At 39.8% G+C, this 21,810-nt stretch overlaps 1 protein-coding gene across 1 annotated transcript in view; it reads left to right on the forward strand.

Moving 5' to 3' along the window:
- Nucleotides 1–7,488: 7,488 nt before the first annotated feature.
- The window catches only part of ADGRV1 (adhesion G protein-coupled receptor V1), a 560,737-nt gene continuing 546,415 nt past the window's right edge, over nucleotides 7,489–21,810 (forward strand). The window contains exon 1 of the mRNA XM_065942069.1: nucleotides 7,489–7,578. Within this exon, the coding sequence (XP_065798141.1) occupies nucleotides 7,557–7,578 (22 nt within the window). The 5' untranslated portion in view covers nucleotides 7,489–7,556. The remainder of the gene's footprint in view (nucleotides 7,579–21,810) is intronic.

A 21,810-nucleotide genomic window follows, 5' to 3' on the forward strand; every position in this document is an offset into this window, starting at 1 on the left:
AGATGGCATTTTGTTCATGTTTTTATCCTGAGGGTCCAGCGATGCTTCTGGTTAATCAGGTACTGATTTAGAAGATGAGTTTTAGCTAACAGGATTATAGTGCTATCTGCAGGAGAAGAAAAGCCAAGTCTGGCAGCTCAGTGACAGATGGTTTTTAATTATCAGTAAACAAGAGACTGAACTGGATTGAACTGAAACAAGAGACTGGGGCTTCCCAAATGGCACAGTGGTAAAGAATCCACCTGCCAGTGCAGGAGATGCAAGAGATGCAGGTTCAATCCTTTGGTCAGGAAGATCCTCTGGAGTAGGAAGTGACAACCCACTCCAGTATCTTCGCCTGGGAAATCCCATGGACAGAGGAACCCGGTGGGCTACAGTCCATGGGGTCATAAAGAGTCAGATATGATTGAATGACTGAGAATGCTCGCAAACAAGAGATCAGGTCAGTGAAAGTCAGTCTGGAGCAGAGTGTTCAAGGGACTGATAACACCAACGCGTAGCTCTGACTGATACAGTTCAGGGACATGTTCAGATGATCTGAGGCTTTTTTACGTGCCCAAAAGCATTTCTCTTTTTCTGACCTGGGAGCATAACCTCAAGCTTAAAGCATTCTCAGTAATTAAATGAATTCTCTGAGCCAATTTTGGCAGAGAATGGCTTCCTCTGGCTCACAAAATGAGGTTCTGGATTCGACAGTGGGGCCTCCTCCTTCCGTCTTTGTCCAGGCACATCACTCACTGACAGATGCTTAACGAGCTACTACATTGCGCCAGGCCCTTTGAGAGCTTGGGTTTAAACTGTCTGTTTTTCCATTACGAAATGCTAAGATGATAAACAAACACTCCAATTTAGTGACAACTTTATGACATATTGGGGTGCAAGGAAGGAAAGTTGATTGGCTAGTTGCCCAGGTGGGTGTGTACCTCGAGGCAGAAGGGTCCGGGTGTGTAGCAAGCTTCTGACAAGTCTCAATTTTTTCCTATTTTTGCCCAAAGGAAAGAAATCTCTGGCAGGCAGATTTGGGTACCGCTCCTTCTACTTTTTTTTTTTTTTTTTTTTGGAAGGGAAGAGAAGTAGCTACTGCCTAAGCTTGGTTTTGTTCCTTTCATGAAATTCCCTTATGCATACCTAAGCTTAGATATTCAAACTCAGAATGTCAAGTATGAGAAACACCTTTGTCAAGGAACTAAAAAGATCTTTGGAGAAGATTTACAAGGTTTATTAGTATGCAGGACTAAACTGGAGAAGGAAGAAAAATTGTAAGACATCAATACTTTTCTTACAGGATTAAGAAAATGACTTATGCTTTAATGTGTGACATTTAATGATTGACTTGATTTCATGAAGATTCCAATAGTGCAAAAGACTTAACATTCCAACAGTGCTGCATTTAGGCGGAATTGGGAATTAGGCCAACTTGCCTTCAGATCTTTCAACTTCCCTTTCAACACACTTCTCTTTCAGTGGCCCCTCCATCTCCCACCTCCAGATGTTCAGTAATCCTCTTCCTTTCTGTTTTCCTTGTCAAAGCTTGACTTGAAGGCCCACTCTCTAAGCTGTAAAGGGTGGAAGTAGAAAAATATCTCTGATTCCAGCATATTTGTATTTTAATATGGGATCAAGTCATGTTTTCTAAGGCTGGATCGTGAAGTACAAGGAAATAGGCTCTGGGAATCTTTTTGATGTGATTGCTACCAGGTTCTTCACACAATCTTATTATATAGGCCTTTCCTCCTTCCCCCTCTCCCTTCCAAACGTACTAATTTTCTACTATATTCCAAAGCCTATTCCAGATGCTTGGTATAGAGCAGTGATTGAGAGCGACATGGAACCTACCCTCTTGGAGCTTTCATTTTTACGGGTAGACAAAAATACCTAAATAAGCAAATAAAATCGTTATTAGGGATAAATAATGGGGAGAAAATAAACTAGTAGGTAATAGCATACAGAAGTAATCAGGGCAGACACCTCCAAGGAAAGGACAGTCGACAGTTGAGCTGCCCCTGAAATGAAGGCTATGAGCCAGCCATATGAAGGTCAGTGTGATAGGAATACACTGAGAGAGGGAGACTGGGATCAAATGAGGCTGGACAGAACCAGGTGTGGCTCTCTCAGTCCAGGAGAGGAATTTGGATTTAAGTGCAATGGGACAGACATTCACTGAAAACTTTCAGCATTTGATAACATCTATGTGACTTTTTGGAGGCTTTCCAGATGGTGCTAGTGGTAAAGAACCTGCCTGCCAATGAAGGAGAAGCAGGAGATGGAGGTTCTATCCCTGGGTCATTAAGATCCCCTGGAGGAGGGCATGGCAACCCACTCCAGTATTCTTGCCTGGAGAATCCCATGCACAGAGGAGCCTGGGGGGGTTACAGTCCATAGGGTCACACAGAGTTGGACACGACTGTAGCAACTTAGCCTGCCTGCACACGCATGGGACTCTACTAAGAATATCAGCTCTACGGTTTGTTGTGGTTTATTTTTCAGCTCTTGGGAGAAGCTTTCAGTTTTCCATATATTCTCTTGCTGTTGAAGCATTTCCAGTACTCTCTGGGATGCTCATTTTTCTGCTTGGCATATTCTGCTTTGTGGTTCATTAAACTTTCACCCTAGCGAGAGTGCAACCTCAGTGATATAACCTACAATCTCAGAAACTCAGGGTTGTGATTCAGAGATCACTGGGTTTCCCACAGTGCCTTCCTGTGTTTTCTGCTTCCTAAACACTTAGTAATAATTGTTAATGAATCGCTTAGTTCCCTGGGGAAGCTTTGAGAAGAGTGGGTGTATGTTTCCATTTTGACCCATCACAAGGCCTAGGGCAATGTCACCCACAGAGTGAGAATATATGCTAAGTCCAGTTGTGCAGAATGGAACTTGGTGAAACAACGATTAACACAGAATAGTTCATTGATAAACACTGACTTTGTTGCGGTCTTGGTAAAGTAATATACAGCTGCAAATAAAACCTTTAAGCAGGCTTCCCAGGCAGTGCTAGTGGTAAAGAACCTACCTGCCAATGCAGGAAATATAAGAGACATGGGTTCGATCCCTGGGTGAGGAAGATTCCCTGGAGGAGGGCACGGCAACCCCCTCCAGTATTCTTGCCTTGAGAATCCCCATGGACAGAGTGGCTGGCTACAGTCCATAGGGTTGCAGAGTCGGACTGAAGAGACTCAGCATGCGCACAAAACCTTTAACCATCCTAACAATACAATGAAACTGTGGGTTGAATATATATTTCAGTAAGATATTTTAAATAATCAAGAAGCTACAAGAGGTCTGAAATAATTTAGGAGCTGTAAATCCATGGGGTGTATTAATAGAGTAGACACATGTTTACAATAGTTAATGTAAGAAAATATTTTTCTAATATTGTTTTCTGTTTCACATTATCAATACAACTGAATCATTACTTTGACTCTAATTTGTCTTCATTTGTTTTTCTATTGCAGTATATAATAAGCAAGTCTATGTTTACTCTGATAATAACACCTCATGAATTTACAGCTTCTAGACCCAGCTCCACCTTTGTAGTTGAGCCTCACAGGAAAACTGTTCAATCCCCTTGATCATTTAGGTCGCTCTTCTTACCACCTGTTCTTAAGTTCTGAAGTGCCTCATTTGCATTCCCACATGGTCTCTGTGGCAGAACACTTTTGCCTGAATAACTTTTGGCTTTGATGCCATTTGTTGGCTGTTGCAGCTTTGAGATGATACGCTTCACAACAGTTCATAATAATGCTAAATTAGTACTCCAGAATAGCAGTTTAGAGCTCAAAGAAATATTCTAGTTATTCCTATTACTATGCCCTTCCTTAGGAAGGGTACCCCAGTTCAGTTTAGTTCAGTTCAGTCATTCAGTCATGTCCAACCCTTTGGCTTCCCTATCCATCACCAACTCCCAGAGCTTGCTCCTGTCCATCGAGTTGGTGATGACATCCAACCATCTCACACCCGGTTGTCCCCTTCTCCTTCTGCCTTTAATCTTCCCCAGCATCAGGGTCTTTTCCAAGGAGTCAGTTCTTTGCATCAGGTGGCCAAAGTATTGGAGTTTCAGCTTCAGCATCAGTCCTTCCAATGAATATTCAGAACTGATTTCCTTTAGGATGAACTGGTTGGATCTCCTTGCAGTCCAAGGGACTCTCAAGAGTCTTCTCCAACACCACAGTTCAAAAGCATCAATTCTTTGGTGCTCAGCTTTCTTTATAGTTCAACTCTCACATCCATACATGACTACTGGAAAAACCATAGCTTTGACTTGACAGACCTTTGTGGGCAAAGTAATGTCTCTGCTTTTTATATGCTGTTTAGATTGGTCATAGCTTTTCTTTCAAGGAGCAAGCGTCTTTTAATTTCATGGCTGCAGTCACCATCTGCAGTGATTTTGGAGCCCCCTCCAAAAAGTCTCACTGTTTCCATTGTTTCCCAATCTATTTGCCATAAAGTGATGGGAGTGGATGCCATGACCTTAGTTTTTGAATGTTGAGATTTAATCTAACTTTTTCACTCTCCTCTTTCACTTTCATCAAGAGGCTCTTTAGTTCTTCTTCACTTTCTGCCATAAGGGTGGTGTCCTCTGCCTTTCTGAGGTTATTGATATTTCTCCTGGCAATCTTGACTCCAGCTTGCGCTTCATCCAGTCTAGCATTTCACATGAGGTAGTTTGCATAAGTTAATAAGCAGGGTGACAATATACAGCCTTGATGTACTCCTTTCCCAATTTGGAACCAGTCTATTGTTCCATGTCTGGTTCTAACTTGCTTCTTGACCTGCATACAGATTTCTCAGAAGGCAGGCAGGTGGTCTGGTATTCCCATCTCTAGAAGAATTTTCCACAATTTGTGTGATCCACACAAAGGCTTTAGCGTAGTCAATGAGGCAGAAGTAGATGCTTTTCTGGAATTCTCTTGCTTTTTTGATGATTCAGCGAATGTTGGCAATTTAATCTCTGGTTTCTCTGCCTTTTCTGAATCCAGCTTGAAAATCTGGAAGTTCACAGTTCATGTACTGTTGAAGCCTGGCTTGTAGAATTTTGAGCATTACTCTGCTAGCTCCTAATACCTGGAATAACATGTAAATTTGGCCCTGGAATACAAAATGAAGCAGGGCAAAGGTAACAGAGTTTTATCAAGAGAACCCACTGGTTATAGCAAACACCCTCTTCCAACAACACAAGAGAAGACTCTACACATGGACATCACCAGATGGTCAATACTGAAATAAAATTGATTATATTCTTTGCAGCCAAAGATGGAGAAACTCTATACAGTCAGCAAAAACAAGACCGGGAGCTGACTGTGGCTCAGATCATGAACTCCTTATTGCCAAAATCAGACTGAAGTTGAAGAAAGTAGGGAAAACCACTAGACCATTCAGGTATGACCTAAATCAAATCCCTTATGATTATACAGTGGGAGTGACAAATAGGATCAAGGGATTAGATCTGATAGACCCAGTGCCTGAAGAACTATGGACAGAGGTTTGTAACATTGTACAGGAGGCAGTGATCAAGACTATTCTCCAGAAAAAGAAATGCAAAAAGGCAAAATGGTTTTCTGAGGAGGCCTTACAAATAGCTGTGAAAAGAAGAGAAGCGAAAGGCAAAGGAGAAAAGGAAAGATATACCCATTTGAATGCAGAGTTCCAAAGAATAGCAAGGAGACATAAGAAAGCCTTTCTCAGGACTTCCCTGGTGGTCCAGTGGCTAAGACTCCATGCTCCCAGTGCAGGGGACCCGGGTTCAATCCCGGGTCAGGGAACTAGATCCCACATGCCACAACTAAAAAGTTTGTATGCCGCAAGTAAAGACCTGGTGCAAAGAAAGAAAGAAAGAAAGAAAGAAAGAAAGTCTTTCTCAGAGATCAATGCAAAGAAACAGAGGAAAACAATAGAATGGGAGAGACTAGGGATCTCTTCAAGGTAATTAGAGATACCAAGGGAACATTTCATGCAAAGATGAGCACAATAACCCAATCAAAAAATGGGCCAAAGAACTAAACAGACATTTCTCCAAAGATGAGCACAATAAAGGACAGAAAGTGTACGGACCTATCAGAAGCAGAAGATATTAAGAAGAGGTGGCAAGAATACACAGAAGAACTGTACAAAAAAGATCTTCATGACCCAGATAGTAAGGATGGTTTGATCTCTCACCTACAGCCAGATATTCTGGAATGCAAAGTCAAGTGGGCCTTAGGAAGCATCACTATGAACAAAGCTAGTGGAGGTGATGGAATTCCAGTTGAGCTATTGCAAATCCTAAAAGATGATGCTGTTAAGGTGCTGCACTTAATATGCCAGCAAATTTGGAAAACTCAGCAGTGGCCACAGGACTGGAAAAGGTCAGTTTTCATTCCAATCCCAAAGAAAGGCAATGCCAAAGAATGTTCAAACTACCACACAATTGCATTCATCTCATTTACTAGGAAGGGTACCTACATACTGAGTGTTTGGAAATAGGAACCTTAGGATTTAATCCTAATTATGCCTTTAACTAAGCCACTCAATCAGCGAGTATTTTAATTTTTTCGACCATAAAATCTGCAGTGAGGTGGTATTAGACAGGTAATTGCTAATTTCAATCTCCCTCCTGGTTTCAAATTTCTATAATCCTAATAATCCTTCACGTGCTTTAAACATTTCTGATGCAGATGATGAGCTGCACGTTGCTGATGAGATAGTTTGACCTTGCAAGCTGAACAAATAATTGCCAACATTTGTTGAGGGTTTTTACCAAATGCCAGGTGTAAAGAGTTGCACCTCACACGATCTCATTCATCTAATCCTTCCAACAGCCTTCTTAAGTAAGAATTAATAATCCTATTTTATAAACGAGGAGGCAGATAATTTAGATGTTGACCTCAGTTTGTACTTAGAAGTGTTATGTGGGAGTAGAGTCCTCATTTCTAACATTTCTCCAATTCACACGCAAGTTCTATGGAGCGCTTCAACGTTAAATGGAATGCCCTTTTAGGAACGAAATAAGACTCAGTACACGAGTTGTCTCTGCGGAAGGAAGACCAGCAGCTGCCCACAGGGCTGTACGCAGGCACAGTGTCCTGCTGCATAGGTGCGCGCGATTCTTGTGCCCAAGGGGACAAACTAGCAAGTTGAGTCAAAGCGGACTACGATAAAGCACGGTTCGCTCCCGAGGTCCTAGATGCGCTGCAGCTGCAGGACGTGCGCGTTGCTGCGCGTCGGCAGGTCAGCTCCGGCGCCTGGCTGCTGGAAGAGTCCATTAGGGACGGCCAAGGCAGGGTGTTCCGGCCGCCGGAGGGCCGGACCTGGCGGCCCGCTGCGCAGACGAGGGCGCGCCGCCTTGGGCGGCCACCCCCGCTCCGCTGGTCAGGTGAGCGCAGCCCGGGGAGCCGCGTGTCCGATTGGAGCAGCTGGAGGAGGCCGAGGGGAGGGTGAGCGGGGGAGGATGGAGCCACCTTCCTGATGCGACCGCGGGAGAAAGACTTGGCAGCACCCGGGCGAAGTGTGCGGACGCGAGCGGCAGGCGGAGCAAGGGTCGGGCGAAGGGAGGCTCGGCGGGGACCTCAGGGCGCGCGCGGATGTCGGTGTCCCCGGGGCCAGGTAGGCGGTGGCTCTGCGGGGTGGTCCTGCGAGCCCTGGGGTGGCCCGCGGGAGCGCCGCAGCATCCCGGCCGTGCGGGGCGGCTCGCCCGCACCTGTTGCGGGTGGGGTGGGCGGCGAGCGAGCCACGCGCTGCGGCTCATCCAGGCGCGCCGCCCGCGGGCACACCGCCTGCCGTCCCGGCGGGGCAGCTGGCGTGGCGATCCCCAGCCGCCCCCGCCGAAGCCGCCTCATCTCACGGACGGAGGGGAGCGAGCGAGCGGAGGGAAATAAAAGTTTTCTTCTCTTTCTGCCTGTTTGAAACTTGAATTCCGGCTTGAGTTTTAGACAGTCTGCTTAAAAAAACAACTGATCTCTAGATCTATCTAAGGCGCGCATTAGATAATAATTAATAACGGGAAGGTTGAGATAAATTGAAAGAGTCTTTAGGTTCCAAAACAACCGCTACAGTCGAAGAACTTTCAGGGAATTGACTTCAGGAAAGTAGGAATTAGCCTGGAACTGTAGAATAATGTGTATTAAAAACTTACCCATTTTTAATGTTTTAAACTATTTCAAAATTGATTTTTTTTTTCTTGAAACCAAAACTTAAGAAATTATGGCGGTTTTCATCAAGAGGAAAAGCTGATTTTAAGGTGCCGTGTTTACTTATTCTGTGTAACTTTGTTTTTAAACTATCTTTTCACGTTTCACAGAATCCACAGCCTTTAAAAATGTGTGTAATGTGTTTATATGTTAGCTGTTCACTGTTTTAGAAATTACTGATATCAGATCTTAACGATGCATAATTACTGTCAATTAGAATAAAGCTCAAAAAATGTACTTTAATACACTCCACATTATATGCAAATGCTTGCTGAAATTATTACTTTATATTACTAAAGTTCTTTTTCCTCCTCAATGTGTCATTTATCAAAAGAGCCAGATAGAACTGTAAAACATATAAAAGGAAAAAAAGATGTTCTGTGTCTAGTAATGATACAAATGAACTCCAGCAATCTGTTTGTTTGGGGGTTATTTCCTAGTCTGTAGGGAAATGCCAAATATGCCTTGAATTGTGTTGCAGTAAAACATTTTAAATATATGTGTTTAGATACAACATCCTGGCTCTGCCATTAATACAGTGACTTTGGACATTCGTTCACCCTTCTGTGCCTTAGTTTCTTCATTTATAAAGTAAAGGGATTGGACTAGGTGCTTGAAAAGACTTAATTCAGCTAGAAATGAAATATCTCAAGATTATAACTTTAAAAAAAGGAGTAACCAAAATGTATACACTGGAAATAAGTATGACCCAAACTAGTCCATGTTCCTGTTTCCATGATGAGTGACGATAGCAGTTGCCCAGTATTGAATGCTTGCTATCTAATGAATTCTGAGAAGCCCTTTATATAGTTTATTTAACACTCACAACAAGATGTAAATTAAATAGTATTACCCAGTTTACAGATAATGCCAGTAATTGTAGACTAGATAATGTAAATAACTGTAGACCAGAATGTAAGTCCGTAATGGAGATGAAAGTAAATTACAAAACAACATGGAGTCTTAATATCATCAGATGTAGAAATGATGAATTAGCTACTCCTTTATTATATTTTAATAACAGTTATAGTTTGTGTTATATATATACTTGTCAAATATTGAGTGCTGATTATATTCATTGTCAGAAAATGATAACATAAGGTATATTTGGAACACAAATACTTTTGTGATAATCATGGATAGAAATGATATGAGGGAGGCTAGGATTACACAAAAGTATTTCAGATATCTTTCTAGTTGGAGGTATTGTTGGCCTTGGTACATGCAAAGAAGAAGTGTTCAAAGAGGAATCAGCTGTGACTAAACCCTTTTGTACATATTCCCATGATGAGTGATAGCCACATTTTTCAAAAGTCCACTATATACCAGCTTTGTATTTAATTGGCAAATATTACTTGATTTGCACATGAAGAAACTGAAGCAGAAAGATCTATGCTCTGGAAAGGTCCACAAAGAAAACACATTTTAACTCACATTAGGTGTGTGATCATTTATTGCTCAAAAATTCATAAGCTGTGAACATAGCATTGAAATCCTCAAGCCCTGGGAGGAGGCTTGCAGCCAAACTAGACTAATCCCTTTTATTTTGGGGGAAACTGGAACTTTCTAAGTTAAGAGACTCACTTAATGTCACATATTCTGTTTTCCCACTTATGACTTTAGATCTGTATATTCCCAGAAACAAATAAGTGAGAAGCATATTAACAGATTAACTTGGTCATTAAATGTTTAATTTATTGCCTTTCAACCAAATGCTGCCTAATGTTCTTTTTGATATTGCTGACCTCCTGTTATTGAAAATTTCAAGGTTGATCCAATTAGGACACAAAATCTTTGAGGACAGTGAGTATATTTTGTATTTCTCTAGTATCTGTAGGATTTAGCAAAGTGATATGTTGAACAAATGGCTTTGTCACCTGTTTACCTGTAACAAGGGTCCAGAGTTTGGATCTAGTTTTGATGCACTGGATCCAGAGTTTGCACAGTGGAAGCACTATGCCATCACTACTTTGGCTTCGTGTACAGAGCAACTAGACAATTGATACATGCTCAGAAAGCGTATTAAGCTGCTTAGACGATGGTTATTTAATTTTACTATCAAATGTATATAGTATGTTGCCGTGGAGATGGATGGGCATTTCCCTGATTTCGTGGGGGGAAAAAATCACACAGCTAAGTATTACACACAGTTGAGTGTACACATCTCTCTGACTTTTTTCCCAGTTGTAAAGTTAATACAAATTCATGTAGTTAATTCAAATGGTACAGAAAAAAAGAAAAAAAGAAAAATCCCCAGGAACTCCACTATCCAAAGGTTTTGGTGACCAGCCAGCCAGAGAGATGTCTTCCTTCTATTGACTCCTGCCTAATTAGGGTGAGAGGTGAATTATTTATTTAAACCGTTGATGGTTTAAAGCTCTATTTAGTCTTATATTCTCTCTCTCAACTGTTCTATAAACAAAGATGTTTGCTGAGAAATGAAGATAAGCATGCCGCTAATAAACTGGACTGTCTCCTTCTCATGCAGAATGAAGTAGTACAGAAAGTTGATTTTGCCACATAATGTACGTCTGTTTTTTACCTTCAGCAGGCAGGACTGGGGGCACAGAAGGCATCTTTGAATGTATGGAGGATTCTCTGATATGCTGGGATGTCAGGCCACACAGGAAGCCAAAGCAACAGAGCTCTGTGGTCCTGATAAGAGGTGTGGCAGAGGAAGAGGAGGGTGGAACTGGGACACAGGAGGCTGTGGGAATACAAAGGCTGTGTTTTCTGATTGCACTGGGACACACTATACACTTTAAAATGTCCCACGCCAAGTCCCTCCCACAGCTGCTGGGCAGGTGGTCACGGGGCCCTTTCTGGTGCAGTGAGGCGTAAGTCTGCCTGTCCCTCAGAGTGGGGGCACGATGCTGAAAGGGCAACTTCTCATTCATTTATTCAGGATTCTGAAAACTCAGAATGGACCTCCTTTCATCTAAAGGAGTCAAACTGACTGTTGGAATAGTGGTCCATCCATGAGTTTTGAACTAATACAAAATTATTAGTTATAGAGGAAGGCTGGGGCTTCTATTTGAGAGAGACAATGCCAGCTCTCTCTCTCTTCATTTGAATATCTTTATATTGTAAATGTTAGTTTTAAAGATTCTTTGATTATTTGCATTTCATAGATGTATATGTCATTTAAAATTCCTATTCCCGGGGCATGTTTTCTTGATTTGTACGATGTATTTGGGAGTGGAATTCTTTCATGCTTTACTTTATTAGGGGCTTAACATGGCTTAAGTCCAACCATCTGTTCCAGTCTTGGCACATGAGCACATTAGTGGTGGTGGTAGGGGCTAAATAACATTCCCACAATTTAAAGGTTAGGGAAAGAGCTACCTTAATGAATAGATTTCAAACGATTCTCAGCAAGACAATAGTGCAGAAGTGGAGTAAAAATGCATTTCATTCTCTGAAGTACAAGGTTCCCTCTCTGTCTTTAGTTTTGCTGAAAGGCAATTAGCATTTCAGCTAGCCAATTTGCTTACATGCAACGAAGTACTTGGGTTTATAATTTGCTGCTCTCTGTCTGAAGCTGTTGAGTCCAGCTCTTATGTAATCCTCTCCAAGTAGCCTTCTCTCCAGCATAGTTATTGTTGCTGGTCTTAAATAACTAATCAACAGAGAGTTTTCCTTGCCTTCAACTGTAGGGTGCCATAGGGCATGGAAAATGAAATGCCAAGCTAATAAGGGGATGATTGTAATTATTAAATAGTCATTATTGAAATGGGGCACAGGTTGAAAGATGCTGAATAGCTTCAAATCAAATGCAACTTCACAAAGGCATTGTGTGGTACTCTTAATAGTTTATTTCTGCATGTAGTATGTGCAATAAACAGAGTGTATATATTAATATATTAGAATTAATTGAGGAAGATGACTCAAAATTCACAAAAAAGAAGCAATTCTTAATTATTTATATTGACTCTGCTCCTTTCTGCAAGAAAGAATTCTGTGGGGAGTATGTTTAAAGAGAAAATAATTTTTTTCTTAAGTGTTACAACAAGTAAACAAGTGCTCTGAGGCATATTGTGGAAATAATTCAAGGGTTTGTATTTGTATGCTAGTTGAAAGTAAGATTTTGTAAGCTTCTTTAGTCATGAATTCTGATTATTAGGGTGCTGTTAGTATATTTCATGCATATAGTGATATCCCTCTGAAAGAGCCACTGTGTATTATGATAATCCTTTTGTTAGGATAATTGGAATAATATTATCCTTTAAACCATGTCATGGGGCAATAATTCAATTTAGCTCATCTTTTAATACAATCCTGTTTTTGCAAAGTTATAGTTATATAATTATTTGGAAGTAAAATAATACATTCCTCATTTTTCGAAGAATATTTAACTGAAAGAAGGCATGTATTAGATACAAGCCTTGTAAGTGATCATTATAATTGAGAACATATATGAAAGAACTGCATGATCTTTATATTTCCAGTCGGTGATATAAAGACAAAGCCCTATCTGTAGCTATAAATAGAGTGGTTTGTATATTGTTCAACTGCATTCGCCAGTAGTAGGAATGACTCAAAGGCTTACCTGTCCTCTGGCAGACTAGTCAACTCAGGATGGAAAGTGTCTTGGAAACAGGGGGACTTGATCTGCACTTTGAAGAGTGGTAAAGGAGGGGGAGTGCTGAGAGGTAGAGAGAAGGGCCTGGGGAATGTCTTGGATCAAAGGTGCGCAGGTAAGAATGATCTGGCTGTCTCGTCCCAGATACACATTAGATCAACTTGTTGACAGAAGAGAAAAAGATGACTGAATGTATGGTGGTATGAATTTTTTTAAATTGAGATATAATTCACTAACAACAACAACAACAAAAAATCCACCTTTCAAAGTAGACAATTCAGTGTCACTTAATGTGTTCCAGAAAATTTTCATCACCTCAAAAAGAAATCCTGTTCCCATTCACCATCACTTCCTGTTGTCTCCCCACTCTCGAGTCTTTGGCAACCAGTTTACTTTCTGTCCCTATAGACGTGCCTCTTTTAGACATGTTTCATACATGGAGTCATCCAGCATATGGCCTTTTGTGTGTGCCTTCTGTCACTTACCTGATATTTACAAGATTTGTCACGTGGTAGTGTGTTTGTACACGTAAAGTCCTTTGTTCTTTTTTATGGCTAAATAATAATTCCATTCTGTGAATATACTACTTTTTGTTTATCCATTCATCAATTGATGGACATTTAGATTGTTTCTAATTTTTAACTATTGTATTATGGACAAGTTTGTGTACAAGTTTTTGTGTGAATAAATGCTCTCAGTTCTCTTGGTTAGGAGTGGAATTGCTGGGTCAATAGGGAGGTGAATAAAATAGCCAGGATGCATTTAGAAGAACTTTATCCCTTCTATACATTCTATTAAGCTCAGTGTCGTTGTATAAGGCAGATGATTCAGGTGTGACCTGAAGTTTTATCGCTTAGAACTCTACTTGCATAGATCTCTGCCAGTGGTGTGTGTGCCAAGCTGTGTCAGTCGTTTCTGACTCTCCAGCCCTATGAACTGTAGCCCACTGGGCTCGTCTGTCCATGGGGATTCTCCAGGCAACAATACTAGAGTGGGCTGCCTTACCCTCCTCCTATGAACTATAGTCCACTAGGCTCATCTGTCCATGGGGATTCTCCAGGCAAGAATACTGGAGTGGGTTGCCCTACCCTCCTGCAGGGGATCTTCCCGACTTAGGGATTGAATCCACATCTCTTATGTCTCCGGCATTGGCAGGTGGGTTCTTGACCACTAGTGTCACCTGGGAAGCCCAGGTCTTTGCCAATTATAATTCATTTAATACAACCAAACTGTGATAAAATAAAAGAACAGTTTGCAACCAGTGACTTCTCCCTCACTAGTGGCTGTAGGTTTTCTTAAGATAGGAAGTATGGTAATGGCTGGCATAATGCTTGACCTCTCTAGGATATGCTAAAATAAAAGATGTGATTGTATATTACATGATGCACAGTGAATTCAATTTTCTGATGACGTCTGTCCTTTCAGTAGGCACTCATCTAAATGATATGGTTGAATTGACAAAATGAAATAAATTTATTTTTTCTTCTAAGGTAAATTGCAGAGCTTTAAAATGTTATTTTGTTAGGGAGGGCAGTTAATAGATTATTTGATTGAAAGTTGGACTTTAAGTAAAAGACATGTCCAGTTCACTAATGTGTAGTTTGTCAGATATCACTAATTCTGTTGTGTATGTGTGTGTGTCTATGTGTGTGCATGTGTGCACTTGTGTATTTATCTGAAACCTTAAGTAATTTCCTGAAAGGGTCTATTGTGCTTTATGAAATAAATTGACATTTGAACAAATTTGTCTAATTTTGGATGAGGCAAAATATTTTAAGCTCCTTTGAAAAAACCTAATATATTTGCTTAAGGCCTTATGATTTGGGCTTCCCTTGTGGCTCAGCTGGTAAAGAATCCACCTGCAATATGGGAGACCTGGGTTCGATCCCTGGGTTGGGAAGATCCCGTGGAGAAGGAAAAGGCTACCCACTCCAGTATTCTGGCCTGGAGAATCCCTTGGACTGTGTAGTCTATGGGGGTCGCAAAGAGTTGGACATGACTGAACGACTTTCACTTTGACTTTATGATTTGGAGCATATGTTCACATAAATTAATTCATGTAATCTTAATAACCACTTCATTGTTAGAGCCACTTTGACCTCCTGATGGCAATATTTTCATGCATTTAAAAATTTTAATTATTTATTTTAAAATTAATTTTATTAGCATATAGTTGATTTACAGTGTTGTGGTAGTTTCTTTTGTACCCTGCATTTTTCATAAATTGGAATTTTCAGCTGAGGCACCAAAAAACTTGTCTATCAAATGTCAAAGTGAGTTGTGAGGAATTATCAAGACTCAGAATTTCAAAGAAGATAACAGAAACTCATTGGATAATTAAAAAATTTCTTCATATAAAGTAAAAGAGTTAAGTCTGAGAGAGGATTTTCTGGGGAGAATTTATATTGGAAATTCGTGGAAGTGCTGTAACTATCCCATCTTGTGTGTATCTGTGTGTATGTGTGTTAGTTGCTCAGTTGTGTCTGACTCTTTGCGACGCCATGGACTGTAGACTGCCAGGCTTCTCTGTCCATGGGATTCTCCGGGCAAGAATACTGGATTGGGTTGCCGTTCCCTTCTCCAGGGGATCTTCCCAATTTAGGGATTAAATCCGGGTCTCCTACATTGCAGACAGGGTCTTTACCATCTGAGTTTGTGTCTCCTCTTGAATGTGGTGGGGAGGGCTTCAGCGTTGCTTGGAGAGTCTGATTTGTGGTTGAGGACAGTAGCAAAAATGTTAACAAGAGAACTCAGCACGATGGAGGGATGTGTCTGGTGATGCTGTGGGCATCACCTTCCACAGCAGCGGAGGGAAGTGAGCCCCAAGAGCCAGCTATGGCACTCACAATAGGGAAGTTAGCTGAAGTCATTTTCAAAGGATCTTGCCTAAGAGGACAGCTTGTGGCAGGCCCTAGTTGGGGTAAAAGAAGAGTTAGTGTTAAATTAATTAGAGCTTTGATTGTTATGTGAGTTTGTCAGTAAACAGGTATTGCTATGAAAGCTTTCAAACATGTACATAAATAGAATAGTAAAATGAATCCCTTTACACCTCTTGCTCAGTTCAGTTCAGTCGCTCAGTTGTGTCCAACTGTTTGCGACCCCATGAATCGCAGCACGCCAGGCCTCCCTGTCCATCACCAACTCCTGGAGTTTAGTCAAACTCATGCCCATCGAGTCGGTGATGCCATCCAGCCATCTCATCCTCTGTCTTCCCCTTCTCCTCCTGCCCCCAATCCTCCCAGCATCAGGGGCTTTTCCAATGAGTCAACTCTTAGCATGAGGTGGCCAAAGTTTTGGAGTTTCAGCTTCAGCATCAGTCCTTCCAGTGAACATCCAGGACTGATCTTTAGGATGGACTGGTTGGATCTCCTTGCAGTCTAAGGGACTCTCAAGAGTCTTCTCCAACACCACAGTTCCAAAGCATCAATTCTTCTGCACTCAGCTTTCTTCACAGTCCAACTCTCACATCCATGCATGACCACTGGAAAAACCGTAGCCTTGGCCAGACGGACCTTTGTTCAGAATTGGCAATTTTCAAGATTTTCTGTATATGTTTCATGTATCTCAACATATCACAGCAGGAAGCTGTAAAAATATGGTTATTTTCTTACATAATCACAATTCTGTCATCTTACCTAACAAAATTAACAATAATCCTATAGTCTTGTTCACTAATGAGTTCATTTTCAAATTTCCTTGATTGTCTCAAATATGTCTTTTTAGAGTTTGATTCTTCTAATTAGGATGTAAATAATTCTTAGCTGTTCCTTCTGACAGAATCTCAAAGTCGTTTTGAATCTCCCTTTTCCCCCATACCTTTGATGTGTTGAAGAAATTTGGTAATGTATCACCTGGTGTATCTGCATTTGATTGTGTAATTTTCTTTTTGGAATACTTGATGAATTTCTTTATCCCCTGTTTTATCTTTTGCCTAGTAAACTGGGAGTTAGCTGTGAAGCCCCCATTGGATTCAGGTTCTGTCTTTTGGACAATATAGGTGGTGCTGTAAACTTTATATGGTGTTTAAATGGACATGTCTGGTTCTGTCTTTAGTGACAGTAGGCGTCAGCAGTGGATTTGGATTTAAATCAACAGTCAGAAAGCCCAGTCTCTACATTCAGAAGTTTCCCATTAACACCCCACCCCCAGTTTTACTGAGATATGATTGACATGTAACACTGTATTACTTTAAGGTGTACTGTAAAATGATTTGATATATGTATATATTGCAAAATGATTACTGTAGTAGTTTAGATAATATCCCTCTCCTCACATAGCTACAACTAATTTTTTTTGTAATGAGAACTTTTAAGGTTTTCTCTCTTAGCAGCTTTTGAATATGTATACCATCTTGTTCGCTGTAATCATCATGCTGTGCATTACATTCCCAGAAGTTATAACTGGGAGTTTATAGTTTTTGAACGCCTTTACCCATTTTCACCTCCATCTCCCTCTGGCAGCCCCAATGTAATCTGTTTCTGAGTTTGTTTTTCAAAATGCCACATATAAGTAAGATCATACAATATTTATCTTTCTTTGTATGACTTATTTCACTTAGCATAAAATCCTCATGGTCTATCCATGTTGTAAAAATGGCAAGACTTCCTTCTTTTTTATGACTGAATAATATTCCTGTGTGTGTGTGTGTGTGTGTGTGTGTGTGTGTGTGTGTGTGTACACATATTTATCACATTATCCATTCATTCATCGATGGGCATTTATGTTGTTTCTATGTTTTGGCTGTTGTAAATAATGCTACAGTGAACATGGTGATACAGATACCTCTTTGAGATAGTGATTTTGTTTCCTTCAGATATGTACCTTGAAGGAGAGTTGCTGGATCCTATGGTGGTTCTATTTTTAGTTTCTTTGAGGAACCTTTATAATGTTTTCTACAGTGACTGCCCCAGTTTACATTCCCTCCAACACTGCCCAGCTTCTTTTCTCCACATCCTTATCAATACATCTCTTGTCTTTTTTTATTACAGCCATTCTAACAGTGTGAGGTGATATTTTATTGTGGTTTTGATTTCATTTCCCTGATGGTTAATGATGTTGAACATCTTTTCATGTACCTGTTGTTCATTTTTATGTCTTCTTTGGGAAATGTCTGTTTAGTTCCTCTGCCTATATTTTAATCAGATATTTTTGGTCTTCAGTTTATGAGTTCTTTTATATCTTTTGGATAGTAAATTCTTATTAGATACATGGTTTGCAAATATTTTCCTCCATTCTGCAGGTTTCCTTTTCATTTTGTTGATGGCTTTTGCTGAGTGGAAGCTTTTTAGCTTAGTATGGTCCTACTTGCTTAGTTTTGCTTTTGTTGAATTTCCTTTTGATGTAAAATATAAAAAGTCACTGCCGGAACAAATGTCAGGGAGCTTACCCCCTTGGTTTTCTTTTAGGAGTTTTATGGTTTCAGGTCTTGCATTAGAATCTTTAGTCTATTTTTTTTTTTTTTTTAATTTTAATCTAATTGTTTCATCCATGAATGGTCATTTCTTTAGTTATTTTTTTGGAAGTTGCAAACAGGTGGTTTTCTAACTCTGTCCCTCTTGCCACATTAACTGGGGTTTTTTAAAGGAAAACTTCTTCCTTAACTAGGCTATTTGGTTACTCTGAAAAGGAATTTACCCAGGATAGATAGGATAAATATTTAATTCTTTCCCTTTAAATGTTAATTTCAGAGTAAGGAGTTGATGCCCTGGTTGCATTTAGTGGTGACCAATAAGACAGACAGACAGAGAGATTGATTTTTGTATCCTTTTAAACTTAAGGGTTTATGTATTCCGTGTATTTCAAACAGTTGCAGTCTTTACCCTCTTAGACAGACAAAGTTTTAATCTTTGGCCAGTGGAAACCCTTTCATATTCCTCTTGTGCCCCGCTGACATGACCTCTTTAATCTTGAGTAGCTTCCTTGCTGGTATGAGATGTTCAGGTTCATTTTATGTATTTTCCTCCCCAGGTAATCAGTTATTCCTCTAAAGACCCTTGGTTCCTTTTAGTGGGGAGTGATGTTTAGAAACAAAGATGTGGGCACTAGTAATGCTTACTGTTATAGGTTTGTCATTATTTCTAAGCCTTTTTAATTTTCCACAGTCAGGAAACACCTATTTGTACAAAGAAAAAAAGTCATGAGGTGCTACTGCTATTTCCAACTTAGGTTTAACCTTATAAAGACTTGGCATAGCTTCTTGGCTTTTATTATCATTTCTTTCTTCTCTTAGGTAGGTACTTATTATTTGTTCTATCCTACAACATATGCAGTGTCAATATATATATTCTACAGAGTGTAAAATGTGGTCCTGAAATGTGTATTCTACAATATACAAGTTTAATTTAAACATAGTAATACTGATATTACCACTGACAGTAAGAATACTGAATGAAGTATAAACTTTCGTTGAAGCAGCGTTTGTCCTTAGAATTTATTCTACTTAGGTCAGATGGTCAAAATACTATGTTCTAAAGGCACTAGAAAGAATTGTTTTGTCAGTGATTATATCACCACTTGATATACAATTAATCTTTCTTGTTTCAGTTTGTTTGTCCATGTGTTGGTCTGTCTGCAAAAGAAACACTGGCAACATAATTCCAGGGCTCCTAAAAGTGGTTACCTGTGGGTGGCGGGAGAAAGGAATAGATGGATGGAAGTGAGAATTCTCTGAATATACCTTGTTGTATTATAGGTTTGAGCCTGTATTTGTGGAAATGCATTATCTATTTTGAAAATAAAAATCAGATTAAAAAATTACCTATACCTAGAGATGTCAAATAGTCTGCTGAATAAATTCCAAATTTAGAGGTGAAGTTTGGCTGGAGATGTACATTTGGAAGACTGTGTTTAAAGCAGTGAGGTCAATGAGCTCCCAGTGAGAATGAATGTAGATGCAGAAGAGGTCTGGGTTTGGGACCTGGACTGTTTTATCACACGGACATCAGAAGACAGGGATCCAGCAAAGGAGACTGAAGGGTACCTAGTGAGTGAGGAGGGAAGGCAGATGAATGTGGCATCAGGAAGCCACATGAGAAAGTGACTCAAGAAGCAGGAATTGACCGACCACCTACAAGAAGCAGGAATTGACTGACCACCTGCTCTTTCAGTCACATTTAAAAAAAAATTTACTTTTTGGCTGTGGGCGTATAGTTCCCAACCAGGGATGGAACCCATGTCCCCTGCATTGGAAGTGTGGATTCTTTTTTTTTTGGCATTTGGGAACTTAGTTCCCTGACTAGGGATTGAACCCATGACTCCTGTAGTGGAAGCATGGAGTCTTAACCACTGGACCATCAGAGAAATCCCTGGAAGTGTGGATTCTTAACCACTGGACCAGGAAAGTCCCTCAGTCACTTTTTGTATTATGATCTTTCCAGCACATCCTAAACCACTAGAGCATATTTAAGAGTTATAGCAGGTGGCTGAACTTAGAGAAATGGGAGATATTTAGAATGGGAAAAGATGTGGTCTGATAATGGGAATGTTAAGTCCAAGTTACAAGAGAAATTCAGCTAGGTCAGTTCTTGTGAAGCTTTCACTTCTAGTCTACATTCTCAGAGCCTCAACTCTCATTTGATTTTGTAAGTTTAAATGAAACTCTGGATTTAAAATAGGGTGAAATTAAAATTTAACATTGAAAGAGTTAACAAAGAGTATTGTCTTTCATGAATTGTAAAAAAAAAAAAATACAGATAGAAAAATGATACATTTTTTAAAAAGCCAGTTAAACTTTATGATTGAAAGAAGGGACAATTACCATGCTAGAAGGTAAGGGCAGAGTGGGTGGTATAACTTCAAGGTATTTTGTACCCTGGACACATCGATCAAAGGCAAAGTAAAAAAGGAGCAAAAGTCTGAGGGAGTCATTGCATTATCAGAAAAAGACTCCCTGTATTTCAGTTCATGATATCAGGTCTCCTAAGGCAAAGTCAAGAGATGAAAGATAGTGTAGTTGATACACACAATGAATTCTATTAAAGTCTTTTTCACTGGTGAATTTTCTTCAAAGGTAAGTTTTGGGTAGAAAGGATTTCATAGAAGCATGTGAAATAGACCTGTGTAGGAGGAACTGTGTTCTTTTCTGAAGTTGTATATTATAGTTGAAAGAAGAAAATGCAGAATGGAGGATAAGGAAGAAAACAGGAAAGGTACAAAGATGATGAGAGATTTGTTTGTCTACATTCTTATTTTGATTGATTTGATTGATTTGTTTTAGAAAAACACTTTGGCACTAAACATATCTAGAAGTTACCTATTTTATAATGGGTTGAGAACATATTCATATAATTCTAAGGTTGTAATTCTTGGATTATATTAAGGCCTGGAGATTTATAGCCACAATTCAAGTGTTAGGATGGGGATGTTAAATGATCTTTAGTGTTAGATCTCATTTAGAAAATGATCTTCAGTTTCAGAGTTTTAAATTTTGGTATTTTGCTTTTCAAAATAAGGTTAGAAATGACCAAAGTAGAACATTTTCAAATGCAGTAACTATGAAAAAAAATAGAAAAACACAGAGAAACAGCAAAATCACTTCAAACTTCTTTTGCCTAAAGTTGACCATGGTTTTTTCAGTATTTTTCCAGGTGGATATTCACTTGTATACATAAACATGTATGTATATTTAGTATTTATATTTTATTGAAAATATTTTATTTTAAATTAACATACTGCATCATACAATTCTTTTAAAATAGACTATAATATTTTATAATATATTCTTCATTCTTTTAAATAGTTATGTAATAAGATTGGATACGCATGCTCCGTCATGTCTGACTGTTTGCGACCCAATGGACTGTAGACTGTAGCCCACCAGACTCCTTTGTCCATGGAATTCTCCGGGTGAGAATACTGGAGTGGGTTGCCATACCCTCCTCCAGGGGATCTTATCAACCCAGGAATCGAACTCGCATCTCTTGCATCTCCTGCATTAGCAGATTTTTCCAGTAATCATGTACGAATCATGTACTGATGTGAGAATTGGACCAGAAAAAAGAATGAGCGCTGAAGAATTGATGCTTTCAAACTGTGGTGATGGAGAAGACTCTTGAGAGTCCCTTGGAC

The sequence above is a fragment of the Muntiacus reevesi genome, chromosome 1 (assembly GCF_963930625.1).
Source record: "Muntiacus reevesi chromosome 1, mMunRee1.1, whole genome shotgun sequence".
Classification (NCBI taxonomy): Eukaryota; Metazoa; Chordata; class Mammalia; order Artiodactyla; family Cervidae; genus Muntiacus; species Muntiacus reevesi.